At 40.7% G+C, this 26,192-nt stretch overlaps 1 protein-coding gene across 1 annotated transcript in view; it reads left to right on the top strand.

Moving 5' to 3' along the window:
- Window positions 1–26,192, top strand: part of COG3 (component of oligomeric golgi complex 3) — a 118,247-nt gene that overhangs the window by 85,146 nt on the left and 6,909 nt on the right. Inside the window, exons 18-22 of the mRNA XM_077483223.1 lie at window positions 2,313–2,401; window positions 2,495–2,629; window positions 10,376–10,451; window positions 21,389–21,516; window positions 23,526–23,624. Of these exons, the coding sequence (XP_077339349.1) occupies window positions 2,313–2,401; window positions 2,495–2,629; window positions 10,376–10,451; window positions 21,389–21,516; window positions 23,526–23,624 (527 nt within the window). The remainder of the gene's footprint in view (window positions 1–2,312; window positions 2,402–2,494; window positions 2,630–10,375; window positions 10,452–21,388; window positions 21,517–23,525; window positions 23,625–26,192) is intronic.

Below are 26,192 nucleotides of genomic sequence, written 5' to 3' on the forward strand. Positions count from 1 at the left end.
TAGCATGAACTTTCGTGCCAATGGCTGTTTACCAGCGTCGGTGACGAGCAGTGTTCCCGGGAACATGCCGCCACCGACATGCACGTGCAGCGCGGGGGTGTAACCATCTGTGATCGGCCGTGACTTCATCATGCCGATCATGTTGTAAACGGCCATACCCAATGGCTGTTCACCCCCGTCTCCGTGACATGCCGCCACCGAAGGAACAGGGATGTGCGCGCACGATTGCGCCCATTCCCTGTTTAAACGGGAGGACATCATATCAAGCCCTCCCGCCACAAGAGATGCACTACCTGGCCATCATTTGGCAGCCGGTGGTTGGCAACAGGTTAAGCTCAAAGAAGGGTTTAAAAACGCCTATGTTGCAGCGCTTCCGAATTGCTTTTCAGGCACATGGAAGCGCTGCCCATTCATTTCAATACAGCAAGCCAAACCTCCACAAGGATGCTGCTTGCAGGGCTTTTCCTAACGTCCCGCAAGCGCACCACCCCAGTTTGAGAAGACACTCTAAAATTAATGAGGCGGTTTTCAGGTGCTATTTAGCAACTATTTCTAGCGCTAAAACACCTGAAAACTACCTCAGTGTGAAAGGGTTCTACAGGCTGTGGCAGTGTGTCAATGGGTTGCGACAAAGTGCTTGCACAGCCCCAAATGTGTTAACACTCTGCTGTCCCCTGCTGTGTTGCGTTTTTACCCATTACTCAAAAATAAAGCTGATGAGGAGTGCAGCCACCCAGACTGGATTTTCTTTGCATAGAATAGTGAATGGTATTTTCCACTTTCAGTGAGAATGGGTCAGTCCCTATAGTTGAAAGGTGAGGTCTAGATTTGAGTATCTACCCTTTCAGCTATGCTGTTCAGGGCACTCTTGGCCATGAATACCAGGTTGATAGTTTCAGAGTTAAAAAATCACTATCAACCTGGTAATGGTTCTCATTCACACGGGCATGCAGGGTATGGTAAAAATAGGTGGTCGTGCCCCACAACCGCCAAGATAGCATGCAGCCACTCATGCTGCATTCACATCTGAGCATTATAATTTGAGTGTTTTTTTTTTTTTTTTTCAGGCTTTTTTATTTTATTTTTTCTGCATGGGCATTTTTTTTACAGCTTTTTTTAAAGCGTTTTTGAGCTTTGGCTTCTTCAAATAATTTTATCATTTGTTGCTATGTTTTTCAACATGTTCATCCACTTTTATTTATTATTTTTCTACTTTTTTTTATTTTTCTAAGGCATTAAGGGTTCATTTATTTTGTTAGGTTATGGGATGATAATAATGTCAGTGATTAGGGGTTAATAAGAGGGGTTGGGGTTAGGATAATTGCTATGTAATTTTATAATTTTATATTTGATTTTTAAAATGTATTTTTATTAATTTTTTTTTTTTTTTTCATTCACTTCTTGCATTTGTGCAGAAAAACGCAACAAAATGTGCTAAAACACTCAAAAGTGCTTAAATAAACAGTTTTCATGCATTTCTACTATGGAACAAAAATGCTTAAAAAAAAATAATAATAAAAGAGCAGCACCAATCTGCCTGATTCGAGCTACAACTTTTTGGAGCTTCAGGCATTTGGCTTCAGGCGACTTGTAGTGGAGATTTGAATCCTCTTCGTAGAGAATATTTTCAAGGAAGCTACAAAACGCTGATGTGTGAATGGGGCCTCAGGGTTGTATATCTGCTGCCAAGTTTTAAACCTTCCTGTTGCATTCAGCAGGCAGTACCACCACCAAGTGCTACCCGTTCAAGTAAATGGGGCTGTGCCACAACTGTGAGCCAAGCGCTTGGCTTGCCATTGCAGCATGGCATTTAAATATGAAATCCTCATTCATCTGTTAAACAGAAACAAAATGCCACTCAGGAGGTGAACGTATGGCCTCCCGAATGCCTGGCACCTGCTGCTCTACTGCCCTCTGAAAAGCAATGTACTTGGGAACATGGTGTTCAGGGTATCCAAGTATAATGGGTTGTATATGGAATTCCTAAAGGGCTGTATTGTCAGTAAGGGCCTGACTGCATTTATAGTCAGGTGATTGAACATGGACACGCGTGCAAGTATTGGAAAGCTGCCATCAGTGTGTGTGTGTATATATTTATATTATATTACTATTATTTTTTTTCCTTTTCTTGATTTGTGTTTTTTGTCTTCTTCCTCTTCATCTTTTTTTTTTTTTTTTGTGTGATCACACTTCAAACTTTTAACTATTGGTGCTATTATGTCGGCTGCAGTGTGTGCAGGTTGTCTGATATTTTTTACATAAGTGAGGAAATTGTGTGGTTTACAGCTGTGCATCTATACTGTGCTCTCTAGATGCTGCCTTTAAAATTCTGCACCCGAGAACAGTTCCAGGATTCTTCAGGCTCAACAGCACCAATGCCATCCTTGAGTTCCTACTCCAGGTAATTGGGATTTGCATTGCTTGTTGCAGTTATTTCAAGTTATTTTCTGGGTTTGTTCGCAAAATAATAGCAAATGAATTCTTTCCTTTATAGGGAACACCAGAAATAAAGGAACATTACCTTGACTCAAAGAAAGATGTTGACCGACAACTCAAGGCAGCTTGCGAGCAGTTTATTCAGCAGCAGAGTAAGATCTTTGTTGACCCGTTAGAGGATTTTATGGCAAAGGTGAATTTAATATTTTGCTGTAATTGTACATCTGTAAGCTTAAATTGCATTCCAAGGACTTTCTTTGATGTATACATTAAAGGCCAGTTCACCCCAGATGCAGTTCCGTGCACTTTTTTCTGGACTTAAAATGCCTTTACAGTATTTTTCATGTATTTCAATGGCTCTAATTCACACCAATGCTGGACTCGGGAGTGTGCCCGCACAGTAACCCCCAGGGAGAGTGCTACTCCTAGGGGGTTTACCGATGTGGGGAGGAGCCGCAAGCACCTTTGAGGGGGCCCCAGAAGAAGATTTGGGCCACTGTGCAAAACGAACTGCACAATGGGTTAAGTATGATGGTGTTTTTTTTTTTAATATATAAGTAACAAAGGGTTTACAACCCCTTTTAAGGCCTTTAAACACGCTAGTGCTACATTGAAATGTCTCTCCTTCTCTGCCTCTGTAAACAGAGGATGGCCGCCTGCATCGCCACTTCCATTAAACAGCAGGAACAGCTTCTACAGAGATTAATGGACTGGCTACCATGCTAAAAATACCTTTAATTTCTTGGTGGAAAATAGACAGCTGAAACGTGTGCTAAAACTTTCAAAAATTGCATTTTACAGAATAACTCCAGCATGACCAGCAGGAGGGCTTCGGGAAAGCTTTTCTGCTTCTCCGACACCCCAGACCCTCAATCTCTACTGCTTAGTGTTTTTTTTTTTTTTTTTTTTTTTTAAGATTACAGTCCATAATATTTCTTTTTATAACACAAATTCCTTTCCATTAATTTCAAAAGCATTGCATTCAATGCCAAATTCCATTGTCCTTTCTAATCTGTAAGATTCAAGCTGTGATTTTTGGCTGGTTCAGTTAAGAAATTATAGGCGTTTTCTTGTTGAGTGCAGAGTATAACACCCATCTGATCCCTGTCCGAATTCACAGTTCTCACTGCGATATGCAAACTGATCTTTGGGTGTCATTCACTTTCTATTGCCACCTGCAGCGGTTCATATAGGGCAACTTGAACTGCCTGCAAGTTCTATGCGATGCAAACACCGGCACTGGGATTGTGCTGGTTCCCACATCACACTGCTGTTAACCGGCACGCAATGATGACCTTCAACAGGATGAATAGGGTGAATCTTCCTAAACGGAGGCACCGATAACGTTGAAACCTGATGAGTTCTAATCTCCCTCCACTCTCCACTAAAACAAAGTTTTGCTTTTAGTGAATGCTTAACTACTTACACTCTACATGTCTGTTCTATATTGGTGATATTGCCATTCTGGGAAGGTTGTGTGTAGTAAGTAGTACAGTATGACCCAAAGTTTGGGGACACTTGACAATCACACCTATATGAGCCAGTTGAATGTTCCATTCTACATCCATGGACATTCAGGTTACATAGTAGGTGAGGTTGAAAAAAGACACAAGTCCAACCTATGTGTGTGATTAGATGTCAGTATTACATTTTATATCTCTGTATGTTGTGGTTGTTCAGGTGCCTTTCCAATAGTTTAAAAAAAACTATCGATGCTCCCTGCTGATACTCTTAAGCCGCGTACACACGGGCGGACTGTATGGCCTACTTAGTCCGTCGAAACACATTTCAGCGGACAGTCCGCTCGTGTGTGGGCTTCAGCGTACTTTTTCAGCGTGCAGTCTGGCGTACTAAGTATTTCGGATTTTTTGAAATACTGTCCGTCATACTTTGGTTTCAGCGGACAATCCGCTCATCAGTAGGCCAGTTCGACGGACTAAGAATGGCGCATGCTCAGAAAGGATTTACACGGCGAAAGGTTGCATTGCTGTGTATTGGACTTCCTATTTCTAGTCCCGTCGTACGTGCTGTACACGTCATCGCGCAAGCTTTCTACTGTTTGTGCATCCGTGTGTGGTCAAGTCCGTTCATTTGAAAGTAGGACGGACTGTCCGTCGGATTGTATGACGGACTAAGTAGGCCATACAATCCGCCCGTGTGTACGCGGCTTTACAGTAAAAAAAACAAAAAAAAAAAAACAAAGTAGTTTAAGGTTAAACCTCGTTTCTTCTAATTTTAATGAGTGGCCTTCCACAAAAAAGTTTTATCCCTATTTTGGGATCACCAGTATGGCATTTGTAAATGAAAAGCCTATCCCCTCTCAAGCATCTCTTCTCCAGAAAGAGTAAGTTCAGTACTCTCAACTTTTCCTCACCAACATCCTCCAGACCTTTTAGTAGCTTTGTTGCCCGTTTTTCTATTTGCTCCATTTCCAGTACACCCTTCCTAAGGACTGGTGCCCAGAACTGGACAGCATACTCTAGGTGCGGCCGGACCAGAGTCTTGTAGAGCGGGATAATTATTGTTTTATCTCTGAAGTTCATCCCTTTTTTAATGCATGCCAATATTCGGTTTGCTTTGTTGGCTTGCAATGCCAAGCTGCTGCTATTGCTGAGCCTATCATCTACTAGGACCCCCAGGTCCTTTTCCATCCTGGATACCCCCAGTGGTTCTCCCCCAGTGTATAGATTGCATTCCTATTTTTGCCACCCAAATGCATTATTTTACATTTTTCTACATTAAACCTCATTTGCCCTGTAGTTGCCCATCCCATTAATTTGTTCAGATCTTTTTGCAAGGTTTCCACATCCTGCAGAGAAGTTATTGCCCTGCTTAGCTTAGTATCATCCGTAAATACAGAGATTGAACTGTTTACTCCAACCTTCAGGCTGTTTATGAACAAATTAAATAGAATTGGTCCCAACACATAACCCTGGGGGACCCCACTACCCACCCCTGACTATTCTGCGTACTCCCCATTTATCACCACCCTCTGAACGCGCCCTTGTAGACCGCTTTCAATCCATGTACTCACCCTATGGTTGATGAAAACTGACCTTTTTTTGTACAGTAAACGTTTATGGGGAACTGTGTCAAATGCTTTTGCAAAATCCAGATACACCACGTCTACGGGCCTTCCCTTATCTAGATGGCAACTCGCCTCCTTATAGAAGGTTAATAGAATGGTTTGGCAAGATATATATATAGTCCCTTATCCCCTCCAAGAGCTTGCATACTATTGATGTTGGGCTAACTAGTTTGTAATTCCCAGTGATGTATTTTGGGCCCTTTTTAAATACTGGCGCTACATTGGCTTTTCTCCAATCAGCTGGTACCATTCCAGTCAGTAGATTGTAAGTAAAAATTAGGAACAATGGTCTGGCAATTACTCAACTGAGTTCCCTAAGTACCCTCGGGTGCAAGCCATCTGGTCCTGGTGATTTATTAATGTTAAGTTTCCCAAGTCTAATTTTAATCTCCCCATCTTTTGTAACCAGATGACCTTCCTCATTCTTTATGGGGCCAATATGGTCTATCCTCCCCTTTTTTATTGTTTACATACTTAAAGCATTTCTTGGGAATTTTTTTTGCTTTCCTCCGCTATGTGTCTTTTGTGTTCTATCTTAGCCACCCTAATTGCACCCTTATATTTCTTGCATTCCTTATGAAGTCTAAATGCTGATGATCCCTCAACCTTGTATTTTTTGAAGGCCTTCTCTTTTGCTTTTATATGCATTTTTGCATTGGAGTTGAGCCATCCAAGACACTTGTTCACTCTTTTAAATTTATTACCCAATGGGATGCATTGGCTAATGCCCTTTATTTATTATGCTCTTAAAGCAAACCCATCTCACATTCGTTTTCTTGGTTCCTAAGATTTATTCCAATTTATGCTTTCTAGCAAGGTTCATAGTTTAGGGAAGTTGGCTCTACTGAAATTCAGTGTCTCTGTATTCCCCTTATGTTTCCTATTTGTGTGATTTATACTGAAGCCAATTGACCTGTGATCGCTGTTTCTTAAATTGCCCTGCATTTCCACATCCGTGAATGAGGTCTGTATTGTTGGTAATCAGTAGATCCAGTAACGCTTTATTTCTGCATAAAAAACAAAAGAATTGGTTAACCTGAGGATTCAAATATAACCACTAACAGCGCTGATACCACATCTCCATATACAACAAACAATTTGTCTATGTTAAGCATGTAGTACTTTTTAAAAAAAACAGCAAGTCTTTTATCAAAATTGGTGTCCAAACACCAAGTATTAAAGAACCAGCAAGACTTTTGTCAGGAATTAATGTCCATACACCAAGAGATCACACTCTATTCCTCATCAATGAGTGCAGTCCTTCATATTCATACAATCTTCTCAGATATCTGGGTGTGTATGGGTATGGTCCTACACCTTCACCATGTGCTGTTCCACCTCCGTGAATATGTATATAGATGGCTGCTTACCAGATTCCAATCACTTTAGAGCCTGTCTCCACTATGTGGAACTCCTCTGTCTGGTTCTGTGTGTCCCGCTGATTGCTCTCACATTGGTAGTAGACATGCAAAAGATTCAAGGGGTCTCATATAGTGTGATACCTTTTATTTAGGATTGAAAAAATTCCTTTCCCCCCCCCCCTTTACATAATATGCTTACATTTAAAACAACTTAAAACCAGCGTATAACATATGTGGTGTAAGTGCTGCCGCATGATCGTCTCACCGGTAGGCTGCAGATCTCATCCAACACAGTCTCCGTGTGTGGACCCGGGTCCTTGTCGGCTAACACTCACCCTCTTGCTCGTGTGATCACCGCTCTGACGCGTTTCGTGGTTTTCACGTCTTCAGAGAGCACATATGTCTGGTTTTAAGTTGTTTTAAATGTAAGCATATTATGTAAAGGGGGGGAAAGGAATTTTTTCAATCCTAAATAAAAGGTATCACACTATATGAGACCCCTTGAATCTTTTGCATGTCTACTACCAATGTGAGAGCAATCAGCGGGACACACAGAACCAGACAGAGGAGTTCCACATAGTGGAGACAGGCTCTAAAGTGATTGGAATCTGGTAAGCAGCCATCTATATACATATTCACGGAGGTGGAACAGCACATGGTGAAGGTGTAGGACCATACCCATACACACCCAGATATCTGAGAAGATTGTATGAATATGAAGGACTGCACTCATTGATGAGGAATAGAGTGTGATCTCTTGGTGTATGGACATTAATTCCTGACAAAAGTCTTGCTGGTTCTTTAATACTTGGTGTTTGGACACCAATTTTGATAAAAGACTTGCTGGTTTTTTAAAAAAGTACTACATGCTTAACATAGACAAATTGTTTGTTGTATATGGAGATGTGGTATCAGCGCTGTTGGTGGTTATATTTGAATCCTCAGGTTAACCAACTCTTTTGTTTTTTATGCATGATGAGTTTTATTTTATAATGGCAGCTAAGTATTAAGAACCATCCCCAGGTGGGAGTAAGTTGACTGCACCCTTTGAGCGCTGGGAGTAGAGGTGAGCATATCAATTGTTTTGAGTGCATACCTCTGCCAGATTAAACGCTTTATTTCTAGTTGGTGCGTCTAACATTTGAACCATGAAATTGTCATGCAAGATATTTAGGAACTGGCAAGCCTTAGACGAATGTGTGGTTCCCTCCGCACAGTCTATTCCTGGTTAATTAAAATCTCCCATTATGATAGCACTTCCATTCCTTGCTGCTAATCCAAATTTGTGATGGCTCCATCTCTCCCTCCTCCCTCAGGTTAGGGGGCCCGGGTTCACACTGCCCGCAACTCCTCCACGACTTTGGAGCGACTTGCATACAACTCCTTTAACATAATTCAATGTAAGTCAGACCAAAAGTAGTGTAGGAACCTTTAGAACATTGCACAGAATGGGGTCGGACTTCTGATGTGACAAGTGCTCCAGAGTTGGAGCGATTTATCACAATAGTTTGAACTGAGCCTCGAGGCAAAACTTTTTTTTTTTAGGTTTGGATAGAAAGGAAATGGATTAGAACACCAGGAAGTGATGGAAAATTGCACCAATTGGAGAGAGCTGGCCAAAACAAACTTTATATGAGTTATAGCACTCCCTTACACTATTCAAAATAATAAAAACAATTTGCCTATAGTTCTACTTTCATATAGAGTTGCATTCCCACCCCCATTTGCAACTAGACAGCCTTTCCATGAGATGCTTGAGTGTTTCAGTGGAAATGTGTGCCCATTCAGCTATAAGGCCTGGTTCACACCTATGCATTTTTAGTGCGTTTCAGTTTTGCAGAAACACTATACACTACAGTCCATTTATCATGGTTTCCTACAGATGTAGTTCATATCTATGCATTTTATGAAAAGGGCCAGGGCCTTTTTTTTTCTGGTTTTTGGTTCCATAGACTTCAATGGATCAAAAGCGTGTATTGAAAAAAGCAAAATGCACCTGCAATATGCAAACTGCAACCTGCATAGGTGTGAATCAGGCCTAAGAGCATTTGTGATGTCATGTACTGATGTTAAGAAAACCTGACTTGTAATTGGCATTCCCATTCATGCCAAAAGTGTCCAGTAGGGTTAAAGTTAGGGTTCTACACACATCACTTGACTTTCTCCACCAATCTCATCCGACTATGTCTTTGTGGTCATGCTGGAACAGAAGAGGACTTTCCCCAAACCATTTCTAGTTTAGAGAGCACAGCTACCTAAAATGACTTTTTACTGTTTGCTGGAGACACCTGAACTCCATTCTTTGATTTTGGTGTTCACATGATTTTGACCATATATGTAAGCATGAAGGTCAGGTCTCCGCAAACTTTTGTCCATGTGGTGTACATATTGGACACAGTGCCAGAGATGCTCCAGGATGTTGCTTTCTTTGGATGCCTAGACTTTGGTCGGCCGACTGTGAAAGTGAGGGACCATCGGGAATGCAGAAAGACGTTAGAGTTTGGTAAGCACTGTATAATAATATCCAGTACAATCCGTGATATAGGCAGGTCCTACACATAAATGATCTCTCTCTCTCTCTCTCTCTCTCTCATTTTTTTCCCCTGCTCTTAGGATGTGTGATTGGTTATCCAAATGATAATTTCCAAATAATACTGTATGGTGTAAAGGTGGTTGCTGCTCCTAAGGAGGTGATGCGCCTTACATGTATATAGAGTGCTACCCAATAAACAATCTTTGTGCTAATTTCATGCAAATAAATACATCAAATGCGTAAACACAGGGTTATAAATCAAATGCTTATATTGTATGCATCAAAAAAGTCTACATAAAAGTTCATGTAAACAATCATATGTATGGCATTAAGCTTCCGTCATGGAAAAAAAATGACAAAGTGCTGTAAACCTATATTCAGTGCAGTCCATGCTCCCCTCCTGAGATCCTACCCCTGGCTAAAAGTAGTAGTGGTACTTAAAAACCGTCAAAGTTACACAATTGATCAAGCATAAAAAAACTTTTATATACAGTAAATGTGTTTTCCTCTCTGCTGCTCTGTTCTTTTCTGATCAGATGAGACCTATACCTGTTAGTACACAACTCTTTCCTGCAAGCTGAATACTGTGTTAATGTATTTTTATGAACTGATTGGCAAAAGAGACCAATATTTTTTATTTTAAGGTTTAATGTAGAGTTTTTAGATTCAAGTTATGTTGTTAACTGTTGCAAATGTCTGCATCTCACACTGGGGGGCAGCAGATTGCCTTATTTTTGATATCCTAGTCAGTGTCTGACTGGCAGAATTATGCACATATCAGTCTTTAAATGTTAAATTAAGATTTATTCCATTATGTTCTGTAAAATATTGCATTAAAATGTCATTAGTGTTTTTTTTTCTCTTCATTCTGGTTCTTAAATTTCTAACTGCGGTAGATCATCTGCCCTTGTAATTTTATGTCCTCTGAGATGTTTTCTAACTACAGACCTCTTTTAGGTAACTGCGTTGAAAACAATGGTTAACCAGGGTGGTCCAAAGTATAGTCTTTCACAGCAACCATGGGCTCAACCAGGTTTGTGACATTTCCTTCAATCGTATATTTAATCAGTAACTCTTTAAATATTAGAATCCGTATACCACTATTCAATCATCATTTGTGACTATTTCAATGTTATTAGCATACAGCCTATAATACTCCAAAAAACATTTTATTTATATATATATATATATATATATATATATATATATATATATATATATATATATAAAAAAATTTTAAGCCAGTGAGTTTAAAAATCCATATCTTACATCTATTTAAGTACACCAATGACAGTGACTTATTCATTGTATTTGGTATCGCCTACTGTATAGTAGAGCTGCACGATTCTGGCTAAAATGAGCATCACAATTTTTAGAAGATGGATCACGATTCTCACAGCGTAACATCTTTCACATTAAAGCAAAAAAAATTGGGCTAACTTTACTGTTTTTTTTAAATTATTTATTGAAGTGTATTTTCTTTTATGCATTCGAAAGACCGTCGGTCAAATACAGTGAGACATAAAGTATTGCAGCAATTGACATTTTATTCCCTAGGGTCTCTGCTAAAATATACATAATGTTTGGGGGTTCCAAGTAATTTTCTAACAAAAAATATTGATTTTTTAAGTGTCCGAAAAAGATTTAGACTTTAAGTGGTTAAACTTCCTGCATTTACACATTAAAAACTTGGCAAACCTGGATTTTTTTTTTTTTTTTTACACACAAATTTATCCCTTTGATCTAAGAAGGAAGAGTTAGTTACAATGTTTCATGTTAAAAACTTGCCAGACTGCCTGGATGTTTTCTTTTGACAGTTGAGTGAGCAGATAAGTCTCTCCACTTGTTATATGAAAGAATCGTCAAACTCTGCAATAGAGATCGTCAGGGGGGTTGAATCGATATGACGATTTTTTTTTAACGATTTGTGCAGCTCTGCTGTATAGCCCCCTCTGCATACTATTGAACCGCCTGAAACACAGTCCAATAATCTTCCATCATTTACCAGGTTCTGCCCAGCAACTAGACAGTCCCCGCCCAACTGTGCCTAGTGAGCGGGGACCTGATGGTGAACTTCACTGTTCAAATTACTACACGGTAACCAACAAATTGTGAAGTCTTACAGCACACCCATGCAATCACACCCTTTTCTTCATTACTCACAGTCAGATGAGCTGAATGACTCGGGGGGGAGAGGTTTGCTGCTCTCCTCTTGTTCACTACCACTGAGGACAAACAGTCAACAGATGTAAGGGTAGTGCTGGGCTTTTTCATTAGGCCGCCGATTGCAGTCTGTATACATTTTTATTTTAAAATAAGGATAATCTCGCTAGGTATAAAATACAAGATTCAAAATGTACACCGTCTCATAGCTTAAAATGGAACTATAGGTAAAACCTTTATTTATTTTTTATTTTATTTTTTTATTTTTTTATTTTTTTTTTCATTTTGCATTGAGTAAGGGAGGGTTATAACCCCTGTCCACTTATTTTTTACTATCTGTGTCCCGTTGTGGAGATTTCCCTTCACTTCCTGTCTCATAGCCAAACAGGAAGTGAGAGGAAATCCCTGTAAATTAACCACTTGCCGACCGCCGCACGACGATATACGTCGGCAGAATGGCACGGGCAGGCATATGGGCGTATATATAAGTCCCTGCCTGCCCGCGGGTGGGGGGCCCGATCGTGCCCCCTCCCCCCCGGTGCCTGCGGCGGTCGGCATTCCTTCGAGAGCGATCCGGGATGAGGGGGCGGCCATTCATTCATGGCCACCCCCTCGCGATCGCTCTCGACGAATGGAAATCCTCCGTGACATCACTTCCTCTCCTGTAATGTAAACACAGGAGAGGAAGTGATGTATTCTCTCCTCCGTGTCGGTATTTTTCGTTCCGGCACCGTGGAGAGAGGTTCGGTGAGTTGCACCAACACACCACACATACAGTAGAACATGCCAGGCACACTCACACCCCCCCTTTACCCCCCGATCACCCCCCCAATTACCCCTGCCCCCCCAGTCACAGTGACACCAATTGCTTTTTTTTTTTTTTTTTTTTTTTTTTTTTTGCATTGGTGTCATTTGTGACTGTAATAACTGTTAGGGGAGTTAGGGTTAGCCCCCTTTAGTTCTAATGTGCCCCTCTAACCCCCCCAATAAAGGTTTAACCCCGTGATCACCCCCCGTCGCCAGTGTCACTAAGGCTGGGTTCACATTGCAGCGGTTTATGAGAACGAATGTGATTCGCACCGCACTGCAGTGCAAATCACATCCGATCTCTGTGCGATTCGAGTTCAGCCATTCGCCGCACCCGCCACACCCGCCGCAAATTCGCACGGGACCCTTTTTTTGGCCCGCAGCAGAATCGGATCGCATGGGTGTTCACACCATGCGATCCGAGTTTGCAGATCGCACTGCGATATGCGAACTGATCTGGGGGTGTCAGTAACATTTCACTGACACTCCCAGCAGTTCGCATAGGGCAGTGTGAACTGCCGCCGGGAGGCATGCGATGCGGGAACCCGCTGCGGATTCGTGGCGTTCCCGCATCGCTCCAGTGTGAACCCAGCCTAATAAGCGATCATTTTTCTGATCGCTGTATTAGTGTCACAGGTGACGCTAGTTAGGCAGGTAGGTATTTAGGTTCGCCGCAACTTTTTATAGCGCCAGGGACCCCCATATACTACCGTATAAAGCCCCCTGATTGCCCCCTAGTTAACCCTTTCACCAGTGATCACCATATAACTGTTACAGGTGACGCTGGTTGGTTAGTTATTTTTTTATAGTTTCAGGGCACCCGCCATTTATTACCTAATAAAGGTTTAACCCCCTGATCACCCGGCGGGTGTCATTTGTGACTGTAATAACTGTTAGGGCAGTTAGGGTTAGCCCCCTTTAGTTCTAAGGTACCCCCTAACCCCCCCCAATAAAGGTTTAACCCCGTGATCACCCCCCGTCGCCAGTGTCACTAAGGCTGGGTTCACATTGCAGCGGTTTATGAGAACGGATGTGATTCGCACCGCACTGCAGTGCAAATCACATCCGATCTCTGTGCGATTCGAGTTCAGCCATACAGATAGTATGGCTGAATTCGTGTCGCACCCGCCGCACCCGCCGCAAACTCGCACGGGACCCTTTTTTTGGTCCGCAGCAGAATCGGATCGCATGGGTGTTCACACCATGCGATCCGAGTTTGCAGATCGCACTGCGATATGCGAACTGATCTGGGGGTGTCATTAACATTTCACTGACACTCCCAGCAGTTCGCATAGGGCAGTGTGAACTGCCGCCGGGAGGCATGTGATGCGGGAACCCGCCGCGCATTCGTGGCGTTCCCACATCGCTCCAGTGTGAACCCAGCCTAATAAGCGATCGTTTTTCTGATCACTGTATTAGTGTCACAGGTGACGCTAGTTAGGCAGGTAGGTATTTAGGTTCGCCGCAGCTTTTTATAGCGCCAGGGACCCCCATATACTACCGCATAAAGCCCCCTGATTGCCTCCGAGTTAACCCTTTCACCAGTGATCACCATATAACTGTTACAGGTGACGCTGGTTGGTTAGTTATTTTTTTTATAGTTTCAGGGCACCCGCCATTTATTACCTAGTCTCACTAGTGTACCCCTAAATTTAGGGGTGTCTACTTTCCAAAATGGGGTCATTTGGGGGGGGTTTGTGCCATCTTGGCATTTTATGGCCTTCAAAACTGTAACGCCCTTAGAAAGCCTGAAGGCGGTGCTTGGTTTTCGGGGCCCCGTACGCGGCTAGGCTCCCAAAAAGTCCCACATATGTGGTATCCCCGTACTCAGGAGAAGCAGCAGAATTTATTTTGGGGTGTCATTTCACATATGCCCATGGCATGCGTGAGCAATATATCATTTAGTGACAACTTTGTGAAAAAAAAGAAAAAAAAAAAAAGTTTGTAATTTTCCCGCAACTTGTGGCAAAATATAAAATATTCCATGGACTCAAAATGCCTCTCAGCAAATAGCTTGGGGTGTCTACTTTCTAAAATGGGGTCATTTGTGGGGGTTTTGTGCCATCTTGGCATTTTATGGCCTTCAAAACTGTAATAGGTAGTGAGGAGTGAAGTCAAATATTTACGCCCTTAGAAAACCTGAAGGCGGTTCTTGGTTTTCGGGGCCCCGTACGTGGCTAGGCTCCCAAAAAGTCCCACATATGTGGTATCCCCGTACTCAGGAGAAGCAGCAGAATTTATTTTGGGGTGTCATTTCACATACGCCCATAGCATGTGTGAGCAATATATCATTTAGTGACAACTTTGTGTAAAAAAAAAAAAAAAATTATTTTTTTGTCATTATTCAATCGCTTGAGGCAAAAAAATAAAATATTCGATGGGCTCAACATGCCACTTATCAATTTCCTTAGGGGGTCTACTTTCCAAAATGGGGTCATTTGGGGGGGTTTTGTACTGCCCTGCCATTTTAGCACCTCAAGAACTGAGATAGGCAGTCGTAAACTAAAAGCTGCGTAAATTCCAGAAAACGTACCTTAGTTTGTAGATGTGACAACTTTTGCGCAAACCAATAAATATACAATTATTGACTTTTTTTTTACCAAAGACATGTGGCTGAATACATTTTGGCCTAAATGTATGACTAAAATTGAATTTATTGGATTTTTCTAATAACAAAAAGAAGAAAATATCATTTTTTTTCAAAATTTGCGGTCTTTTTCCATTTATATCGCAAAAAATAAAAATCGCAGAGGCAATCAAATGCCATCAAAAGAAAGCTCTATTTGTGGGAAGAAAAGGACGCAAATTTTGTTTGGGTACAACATTGCATGACCGCGCAATTACCAGTTAAAGCAGCGCAGTGCCAAATTGTAAAAAGACCTCTGGTCATTTACCAGCAAAATGGTCCGGTCTGAAAGTGGTTAAGGGGATTCCTTGGGGACCCCCAGGTCACCAGAACTAGTGTCCATTTCGGGACAACCCAAAATTTGGGATTTTTTTTACTTGCACTTTACATGATAATTGTAAACAGGAGAAATGGAGATGGTGAATCTCCTTAATTAGGTCACAGAGAGCAATAAAACCTGACGGCTTCTAATCCATCTCCACTCTATCAAAAACTCAAAAAACAAAATGCCCTTTAGCTACGTTTAAAAAAAAGTAAAATGTATCGGGAACAACAATTGTTGCTTTTATGGTGAAATGACTAGCATAGTTATTTAGCTTTTGTTCTTAGCTAGACTGTCAGTCCTTTTATGTTTGTTAATCCTTTTGTATGTGGACAAGGTTGCCTTTTTCCGTTTTTTTTTTTTTTTTTTTTTTTTTTTTTTTTTTTAAAGCAGCTTTATATATAAAAACCGGTTTACCCCGAGGGTAGTTCTGACATTTCTGACATGTAATAATCAGCATTTTTGTTTTTGCTAGAAAATTTATTGGAACCCCCAATTTATTTATTTTTTTGTAAAAAGATGCTCGATAGCTGCTTGGATCACTTTTTATTTAAAAGAGAATCACCGGCTGAAAAAAACAAAAAACGTACCAGGATCCTAGTTGCAACTGTAATCATAGTCCTGGTATAATCCCCTCAACATGAGGCTGTGTGTGTTTGTGTTTATATATATATATATATATATATATATATAATGTGTATGTATGTGTGTATGTATGTGTGTATATATATATATATATATATATACATGTATATATTATATTATACACACACACACACACACACCAGTATTGAGATGGTTAATAAAGATTCTCTTTCATTTGCCTGTTTTATCTGTTTTAATTACATTTTCATTATTTTTTTCCCTGCTGTTTTAAAGATGCTTTGCCACTGTTTACTGCATTACATTAAGAATAATATGTTGAAATCTCAAAAGCATTTCACAAGCACATCAGATTGCTCTCATGTAATGTCCATAATTGCGTAGTTAAATAAAATGTAAAGTTTTGGAGTGTGTGGCCTCCATTTTTGTATGTATACACTACAAAGGAGGCTGGAACAAGGCCAGTAAAAGCTGGCACCCAGCGCTGAGTTTGCTGGGAATATAGACTTGAACATTGCACAATGGGCTAGAGCTGAACGATCAATCGTATATAGAATCATGATCTCGATTCACATCCACCACCCCCCGCGCGTGTGATATCCAGCCTGGATTTTCACAAATTTTTTCGGATGTAGCCTGCACCGGAGGAGAAGCCATTGGAACCAACATGGGGGCGCCGATGGTGCCGATATCGGAACTGACGTCCGCAACAGGAACTGATGTCAGAAGAGCAGAAAGCGTGATGTGGCACGGTGGATGCCTGGGTGTGGGCGGAACCACGCTTAGTTTGAGAGACCCCGGCCAGGAAACACTGCAGTGACTGTGCAGTGTGCACACTTTCTGCATTCACAGAAGCAGGGTTTAGGTAATAAGAAGCAATGACATATTTAAAGGAAAATGGGGGGTGGTGGCGCTACCTTAGGCTAAGGGGTGATTGCTCAGGCCCTTTGTATATGTCGGTGGATAGGTGTAATGTGCAACAGTCAGCAGATGCTAGACTCCACTGATTAGACTAAAGTGCTTAAATGCATAAACCATCCTATGTGACATGGTAAAAAAAGTATGTGCAAAAAAAAAAAACACAATGTGACTTGACATCTACCTTCACAGATGTAAGCAATAGATTGGTATAAACTTGTTAACCCAAAATATTACTGTCCGTGAAGTAGCACCAAAAACAGCACAGATACTATGAAAGTGAAATATATACAAACAAAATTTGTCCAAATCTACAATAATCAAAAATTAATAGTTCGTGTACATATCAAAATTTGTAAGTTGTAAATCTTTAGAATATAGTTTTTTTTGAGAATTGTGATCATTATTCCAAGCAAAAGAATTGTGAATCTAATTTTTTTCCCCAATCGTGCAGCTCTTCAATGGGCACATAGTACAGTGATAAGCGAGTGACAGGATAGAGTCCTTGAAGCAGAGCATGATCCTCCTCACTTCGGAGACTGGGCCGCAGGGCAGTATTCCAACATAACCCCAAACCCACCTCCAAGACTACCACTGCCTTGCTAAAGAAGCTGAGGGTAAAAGTGATGGATTGGCCAAGTATGTCTCCAGACCTAAACCCAATTTAGCATCTGTGGGGCATCCTCAAAAGGAAAGTGGAGGAGCGCAAGGTCTCTAAAATCCACAGTTCCGTGATGTTGTCATGGAGGAGTAAAAGAGGACTCCAGGGGCAACCTGTGAAGCTCTGGTGAACTCCATGCCCAAGAGGGTTAAGGTAGTGCTGGAAAATAATGGCGGCCACACAAAATATTGACACTTTGGGCCCAATTTGGACATTTTCAATTAGGGTTGTACTCACTTTTGTTGCCAGTGGTTTAGACATTAACAGCTGTGTGTTGCGTTATTTTGAGGGGACAGCAAATTTACACTGTTATACAAGCTGTACACTCACTACTTTACATTGTAGCAAAGTGTCATTTCTTCAGTGTTGTTACCTGAAAAGATATAATAAAATATTTACAAAAAATGTGAGGGACGTACTCACGTTTTTGTGAGAGACTGTATGTGTAATTATTAAATAGATCACGAAGAGCAATTTGGTGCGCTAGTGATGTGCTTATCAGTTCCTCTGCATTTTCAACGGCACCATTTGTTGTAATTTCACCATTACATACCATGAATTAATGTTGCAATGGATTAAAGTGGAACTGAACTCAAACTGTGAAGATTTGCTATGTTAATGGCAATATTGAGAAGTGCTGATTGTACCGGAGTAATTCCTTAAAAAAATATACCCTTTTGTCTTGAATTTCTTTTTAAACGTAGCAGTGCATTTCCTGGTATTTGAGGATTTCTTGGCAAAACTATACCTTCAGTCTCATATCTGTATATCTGCAGTGTGAATCTATGGATTCTTTTACATGGGCATACTGATCTGTACACCAGTGCAAAGGGCCATGGTCAACTGCATGGGGTATGCAACGGTGTGTGCAGGTAGTCCGCTGAGGTCAGTGACAGGACCTGCATAGATCTTCAAGCTCATCTTGAAGTGTAAGTCCATGCGAGTCTGATCTGTGCATCGATCCCGCATGGTGGCACACGCTGGGCCGCACTTTAAGATTCATGTAGGTCCGTGCATCTGCCCGCCTGCTTTGATTTCAACTGACTGCCTGCATGGAACCCCTGTGGGTCCCGCAAGGGTGAAGACGGCCCTTCTCATTCGGGCTGTGAATGAGGTCAAATGCCATTCTCAGAAGATTTGGAGTGTTCTTGCTGGATACTCTGAAATATATACTTTGCTAGATGCTCGAAGACAGCTGATCTTTCTCTAATTGATGTATAATGCAGAATAAGGCATTATAAGTCAATTATGGGGAAAGATCAGCTGCGGGGAGACCATAGAAAAAATATGAACTAGTCATTTGTGCTCTATCTTTGTTTTTTGGCCACAATCTCCAGCGTTTAGTCACTCATTCAAATTCTGACCACTTTTTAATGACTGCAGTGCTATAAAAAAAATTGTAAAAAAACATAATAAACCTGGAAACCAGCAGGACTGTAACTGGTGTATGATTAGCTAGTCACAGCAGTCAGTCGCATTTAACTGGACTTGTGTAATGTTGAAGACAATTTTCCCTTTCATACAAACAGCTTATTTGGTTGTAATGTGTGTCCGTATCATACGACAGCATTTCTAGCCAGTAACTCGGTCAGCTTAATCCAATCAGCTTGCAGTGTGAGCAGCTAGGTCTTAAACAATACAGAACAAATCCACTTGGATGTGAGGAGCTACCATTAGCTGTATCGTGACCTGGATAATTGAGAACATTCACAGCCATATTTACACAATTGTGTTTTTAAAATGGAAAGGAAAATTAAATGAAAACCTAATGTTAGCTTGTCATTGTGCTAAACTTTCATCCTGATTTTAGTGTGTAACAAAAAAAAACTGATTTTCGTCTTGCTGCAATCTGCTTTTTGCAGTTGTGTGAATTGAACTATAAAGCAATGTCGGTTTTCTGCCAGTCATTCAGCTTTCAGTCATTTTCTTTTTTCTTTTTTTTTCTACATTTGGGCTATGCCCAGTGCAAAACTGCTAGAAAAGACAGTGAATGTAGGCATTGTTTGAGCATTGAGAAGCTGAACACTGATTTATATCTGAACGTCTAGTACAGTACCAGGAGAAAAACGGTTAAAACTGCCCAAATAATTTCAGCGGGTTTCTATTGAACTTCCTGAAATGTGATCAGTATGTGGCCCTGTTGGCACCATTTCATTTGACTTTGATTAAAAAAATTACGGAACGGGGTGAAAATCTGACAGCCAAACAGTGCCTGCATTCAATCAGATGCAGGCACTGTTTTGGTATTCTGACAGCCAAAGATATTAGCTGTCAGAATATAATAGCGGCCCTGAGAGATTAATATATTCACATTGTTTAGTGCACATGGAGGAATCTGTTATTCTGTCGTTCAGCCTGCAGACTAAATTTTAAGAATTTTTTATTTTTATGGCCCACTGTGTGTCAATCCCAACAGGGAACTTCGCTTTTGTGCTCCCTTCGGGCTGTTAAAGCAGCTGTAAAGGGTGTGTTTTTATAACATGTTATACTTGCCTGCTTTTGTGAATTTTCCGCAGAGCAGCCCTGAATATACTTTTCTGGGGTCCCCCTACTTGCTCCTCCTCTTCTGAGTGCCCCCATAGTATGCCACTTGCTATGGGGTCACTCGGGCTATGTGTGTCCATAGACACACAGCACAGCTTGGCCCCACCCCCAGTGCCCTCCTCACATAATTTGGCTGAGAGCAGCAGAAGGCTTCCACTGCACTCAGCCAAGCTTCTGAGAGCAAGGAGAGGGGAGAAAATAACTGAAGCTAGGGACAGTGCTGGAATGCATTAAACTACAAAACATTTTGCCTTTTGCCTTTCTAACTACTTAAAATATAACACTGAAAAATGCTTGCTATCTCTGATATTCTAAAAAAATATGCATTCAAGTGATTGGTAAGGTTGTGATTAAAAAACAAAAACAAAAAAACAAACTTGCCTGCTTTTTGCAGTGGTTTTGCACAGAGCAGCCTGATACTCTTCTTTTTGGGTCCCTTTTTGTTGGCCCCCCTGAGTGCCCCCAATAGCCTCTTGCTATGGAAGCAGTCAAGCAGGCTTGCTCCTGTGAGTGGACGTTGTCCATTCACACACACACAGGGTATCTTGGCCTTGCCTGCTGCAGGCTGTGTGAGCTAATGAGGAGAGAGAAACATGGGAGAGCTGCTGCTCTCATGCACATCACTGGATCTAAATGGGGCTCAGGTACGTATAAGGGGAGTGGAGAGCTGCACACAGAAGGTTTTTTACCTTAATGCATAGAATTCATTAAGGTAAAACAAAAATGATTTTAGAACCACTTTAATTCTGCCAAAAGTCCAGTGAGATCCTAATTTCCTGGTTCTCTGCAGTGTTATTTTAAGCTTTGTTTTAACCCTACCCAATTAGTTTCTGTTGGCTTTCCTCCCCTGTAGTTCTAGCACACGTCTTATAAATGGGTGGTAACACTGCTCTCCCCTGGATACAGTAAGTAAGTGTAGTCACCCCACGATCAGAAGAGTGTTATTTTTAGCTTCACCAGCTGAAAGTAAGGGGCAAACCAGTCTAATGCAACTACCGCATCTAAGGAGTGGTAAGCTGCATTATACACAGTTTGAAGTATAGTTGTTATGTCTATACAACAGAACCAAAGTACACTGGTCAAAATAATTTAACCCAAGCTTACACCTCTGCCTATAGAGATGATCCATAAACCACCACTGCTAGTGCCTAATCAAAATCCCACTGCTTCTTGGTAGCGGGTAGCCCACACAAAGGTATTCATTTATTATGTTTAATACATTTTCTTCTCAACTTTGTTTCTTGTATAGAACTCCCTTTCTCAATTATAAATGTTATACTTTTTCCGGTTATACTGTTCATTGTTTAATGTATGCTTCTTTTACAGTAAAGATAAATGACTTGGTATCTTCTACCTACAAAACCATAAAAACTAAACTTCCAGGAACACTGAGGAGCATGTCATTGTATCTAGCAAACAAAGACACGGAGTTCATCCTTTTCAAGCCTGTTCGGGTGAGTAAATGCTTAAAGCCGGCAGTACTGTGTTCCCTCAGTTATCGTTTCCTATTATGTACTTAACAACTTTTACTGCCGCCTCAAATGACATGCATAGACAGAACTACATATATACAGTGCATCAGGAAAGTATTCACAGTGCTTCACTGTTTTTCACATTTTTGTTATGTTACAGCCTTGTTCCAAAATGTATTATATTCAATATTTCCTTCAAAATTCTACAAACAATACCCTAGTGATGGCAACATGAAAGAAGTTTGTTTGAAATCTTTGCAAATGTATTAAAAATAAAAAATCACCAGTTGAAGAACCTTTGGCACCAATTACAGCCTCAAGTCTTGAGTATGATGCTACAAGCTTGGCACACCTATTTTTGGGCATCTTCTCCCATTCTTCTTTGCAGGAACCCCTCAGGCTCCATCAGGTTGGATGGGGAGTGTTGGTGCACAGCCATTTTCAGATATCTCCAGAGATGTTCAAGTATGGTCTCTGGCTTGGCCACTCAAGGACATTACAGAGTTGTCCCGTAGCCACTCCTTTGTTACATTGTCTGTGTGCTTAGGGTCGTTGTCCTGTTGGAAGATGAACCTTCACCCCAGTCTGAGTTCCAGAATGCTCTGGAGCAGGTTTTCATCAAGGATGTCTCTGTACATTGCATTCATCTTTCCCTCGATCCTGACTTGTCCCCCAGTTCCTACCGCTGAAAAACATCCCCACAGCATGATGCTGCCACCACCATGCTTCATTGTAGGGATGCTGTTGGCCATGTGATGAGCAGTGCCTGGTTTCTTCCAGACATGAAGCTTACAATTCAGGCCAAAAAGTTAAATCTTTGTTTCTTCAGACAAGAGAATTTTTTGTTTCTCATGGTCAGAGTCCTTCAGGTGTCTTTTGGCAACCTCCAGGCGGGCTATCATGTGCCTATTACTGAGGAGTTGCTTCCATCTGGCAACTCTACCTTTACAGGCCTGATTGGTGGAGTGCTGCGGCAATGGTTGTTTTTCTGGAAGGTTCTCCTCTCTCCACAGAGGAATGCTGGAGCACTGTCAGAGTGACCATCGGGTTCTTGGTCACCTCCCTGAGGAGTTTGTTCTCCCCAATCACTGTTTGTCCGGGCGGCCCGTTATAGGAAGAGTACTGGTGGTTTCAAACTTCTTCCATGTGGACATGGGCCCTGGGATGTGTGTGCTGCTGAGAACCTTCTAGATACACTAGCTGGGGTTTCTGTGTTGTGTGCTTGCATTAACCACCACCCCAGACCTATCCATTGCAGTGTTAAGGCATCTGTGCTGGACATTGGCACCTATGCTTAGAGCCTTCCTTTCTTCCATTGGGACCCCAATACTCTAGAGAAATACAAAGTTCATTGTTTTGCACATCCCCCCTTGTTGCTGTGTAGAAACCCTCGGTCTTCTATGTTGCTCTGTCTTGACCTGAGCTACGGATATTCTCCTGATGAAGCGGCATTTGGGCCTGTGAAACTAGTTGAGATATGTTATCTGTTTGTTCACTAAGGTTCTCAAACAAACCTCTGAGGGCTTTGCAGAATAGCTGTATTTATACTGAGATTAAATTGCTAACAGGTGGACTCTATTTACTAATTAGGTGACTTCTGAAGGCAATTTGTTCCACTAGATTTTAGTTGGGGGTATCAAAGGGGACTGAATACAAATGCATGCCACACTTTTCCGATATTTATTTGTAAACAATTTTTAAAACCATTTATCATTTTCCTTCCACCTCACAATTATGTACCACTTTGTGTTGGTCTATAACATAAAATCCCAATAAAATACATTCACATTTTTGGTTGTAGCATGACAAAATGTGGAAAATTTCAAGGGGTATGAATACTTTTTCAAAGCACTGCATGTGACGAACTACTGCTAGCTATACAACTACTTGGACAAGTGAAAACTTTCACAGACGCAACAATAGTAAATACCAGTATATTTCACTTTTTTGGCCTCCCTGTTGAAACGTGGAATTTCATTTTTGTATTGCAGAGCAACATTCAGCAAGTCTTCCAGAAGATTCACCTGTTGTTAAAAGAAGAATTCAGTAGTGAGGATTTACAGATCATTGCTTGTCCTTCAATGGAGCAGGTACAGTTGTTTTTATAGTTACATGGTTACATAGTAGGTGGGATTGAAAAAAAAGACACAAGTCCATCAAGTCCAGATTGTATATCCCTGTATATTGCGGTCGTTCAGGTGCTTATCTAATCGTTTTTTGAAACTGTTGATGCTCCCCGCCTGTGGAAAGGAATTCCACATCTTTGCCACTCTTAAGATTATTTTTATTTTTATATTTTTAACAGATACACTTTTTTCAATTAAAAAAAAGTTTGTCCAATTTTTTTTCTTTATTGTGAAAGCTAATATTACACTTAGTAAATTGAAACCCGGCGGGACGGGGCGCTTTTACATTTTTATTATTTTTTTTTTTTTTTTTCTTATTTATTTTACTTTTTATTTTTACACTGTCCTTTTTAAAAAATACATTTTGGGTCACTTTTATACCCATTACAAGAAATGTTGTTATCCCTTGTAATAGAAAAAAAGCACAATAGGACCTCTTAAATGTGAGATCTGGGGTCAAAAAGACCTCAGACCACACATTTACACTTAAATGCCATAAAAAAATATAAAAACAAATGTCATCATACAATTTTTTTGCAAAAAAATAATATATTCATCTATTCAATCATTCATGTACACTTGATCACTATATGTCATTTTTTCTTTACACTCGACCAAGTTAACAAATTCACCTTTTTTGGTCTTTTTTTCAATAATTTATTACTATGGAATTTTTTTTTTTTTATACCTTTTTTTTTTTTTTTTTCATATATTTTTTGATACCTTTACATTTTTCATTTCTCACACAATCACATCTGGTCACGTGTATTTCCACACATTTACATAATTTTTTCATTTTTTTTTTGTGACACATTATTATCTATCATTGAGTATTACCTTCTTTTATTTTTGTTTAAAAATGATATTCACCAATGTCTTATAAACGGTGTTTATTCATTCACTTATTTTTCATTTTGTTATCAGGGGGGTTTCAATTATTTCAAATATTTGATTATTTTTATCACTTAACCAATCATTTCAATTAATCAATTAGAGATGGTACTTCATAAACTTTTTGTGCTGCGATTGCTATGAATAAGCACTACAGCTAGTGCGAAAAGTCAGCAATTTTCCTTGTTCGCTGTGTTTGTTGAGCTGTGATGTGATTTTCCAATAAAAGAAAGTGGTCTTCTGAAGAGTGCGGCAGTCCAGAGCTTGTTTTTCATCTGTTGCTAGTGGTAATAGCCAGCACCTGTGGCTTCCCACCCGAAGAGACAGTTTACAGCCTGCATGTGTGCTCCTGGAGCGGTGAGATCCCTTCTCCATCTAATGTTATGGAGCCGGGTGGGGGCCATCTTTCCCTCGCATTAAGGATCAGATTGGAAAGGATGCGATAGTCTCCGCCGCTACCAACTGCTCGGGTAAGCGGTGGGGAACGACAGGAGCGGCTCTCCTCCCCCCGTATAATGGACCTTGCGGCGAATCCGCCGCAGAGATCACCTTTTTCTTAAAGAGAACCGCACGCCATTGCTGAAAATACCAAGGTTTGGCAGCTAGCTGCTCTCATGACAATGGTATTAAGCATCAAAGTACTGAATACAGTTACGGCAATTTGCGTGAAGTGGTTAAGGCTGAAATGTGTGTGTGTGTGTGTGTGTGTGTGTGTTTATGCATGCATTCCTGAAGCACACAAACACTTCACTGGCTACACCTCAATTATTATGAGTGAGTTGGGCTGCATTGTGCGTAGAGATCTGACTTCTGTTACACAGTGTCTTGAAAAAGTATTCATACCCCTTGAAATGTTGCACATTTTTTGTCATGTTGCAACCAAAACACAAATGTATTTTATTGGGATTTTATGTGATAGACCAACACAAAGTGGCACAAAATTGTGAAATGGAAGAAAAATGACGAATGTTTTTCAACATTTTTTTTTTTACAAATATATGAAAAGTGTTGTATACATTTGTATTCAGCCCCCTTTAAGCCCCATACACACTTAGATTTTCTGCACATTTTTGTCTTCAGATTTACCAAAACCATATAATATGAAGTCAAACTTGAAGAGTTTCAATTTGCATGCAAACAGGCAGGCCCTTGCACTATGTGGTTTTGGTTAATCTGAAGAAAATCAAATGGTGTGTATGGGGTCTTACTCTGATACCCCTAACTAAAATCTAGTGGAACCAATTGCCTTCAGAAGTCACCTAATTAGTAAATGGAGTCCATCTGTGTGTCATTTAATCCCAGTATAAATACAGGTGTTCTGTGAAGCCCTCAGAGGTTTGTTAGAGAACATCAGTGAACAAATAACATAATGAAGGCCAAGGAACACCCCAGACAGGTCAGAGATAAAATTGTGGAGAAGTTCAAAGCTTGGGATTTTTTTTTTTTTTTTAATAACCAAATTCTGCTTTAAACATCTCTCGGAGCACTGTTCAATCCATCATTGGAAAATGGAAAGAGTATGGCACAATGCAAACCTACCAAGACATGGCCGTCCACCTAAACTGACAGCCCAGGCAAGGAGAGCATTGATCAGGAAAGCAGCCAAGAGGCCCATGGTAACTCTGGAGGAGATCCACAGCT

Source organism: Lithobates pipiens, unplaced genomic scaffold (genome assembly GCF_037356315.1).
Source record: "Lithobates pipiens isolate NorthernLeopardFrog02 unplaced genomic scaffold, aLitPip1_a1.2 Scaffold_16, whole genome shotgun sequence".
Lineage (NCBI taxonomy): Eukaryota > Metazoa > Chordata > Amphibia > Anura > Ranidae > Lithobates > Lithobates pipiens.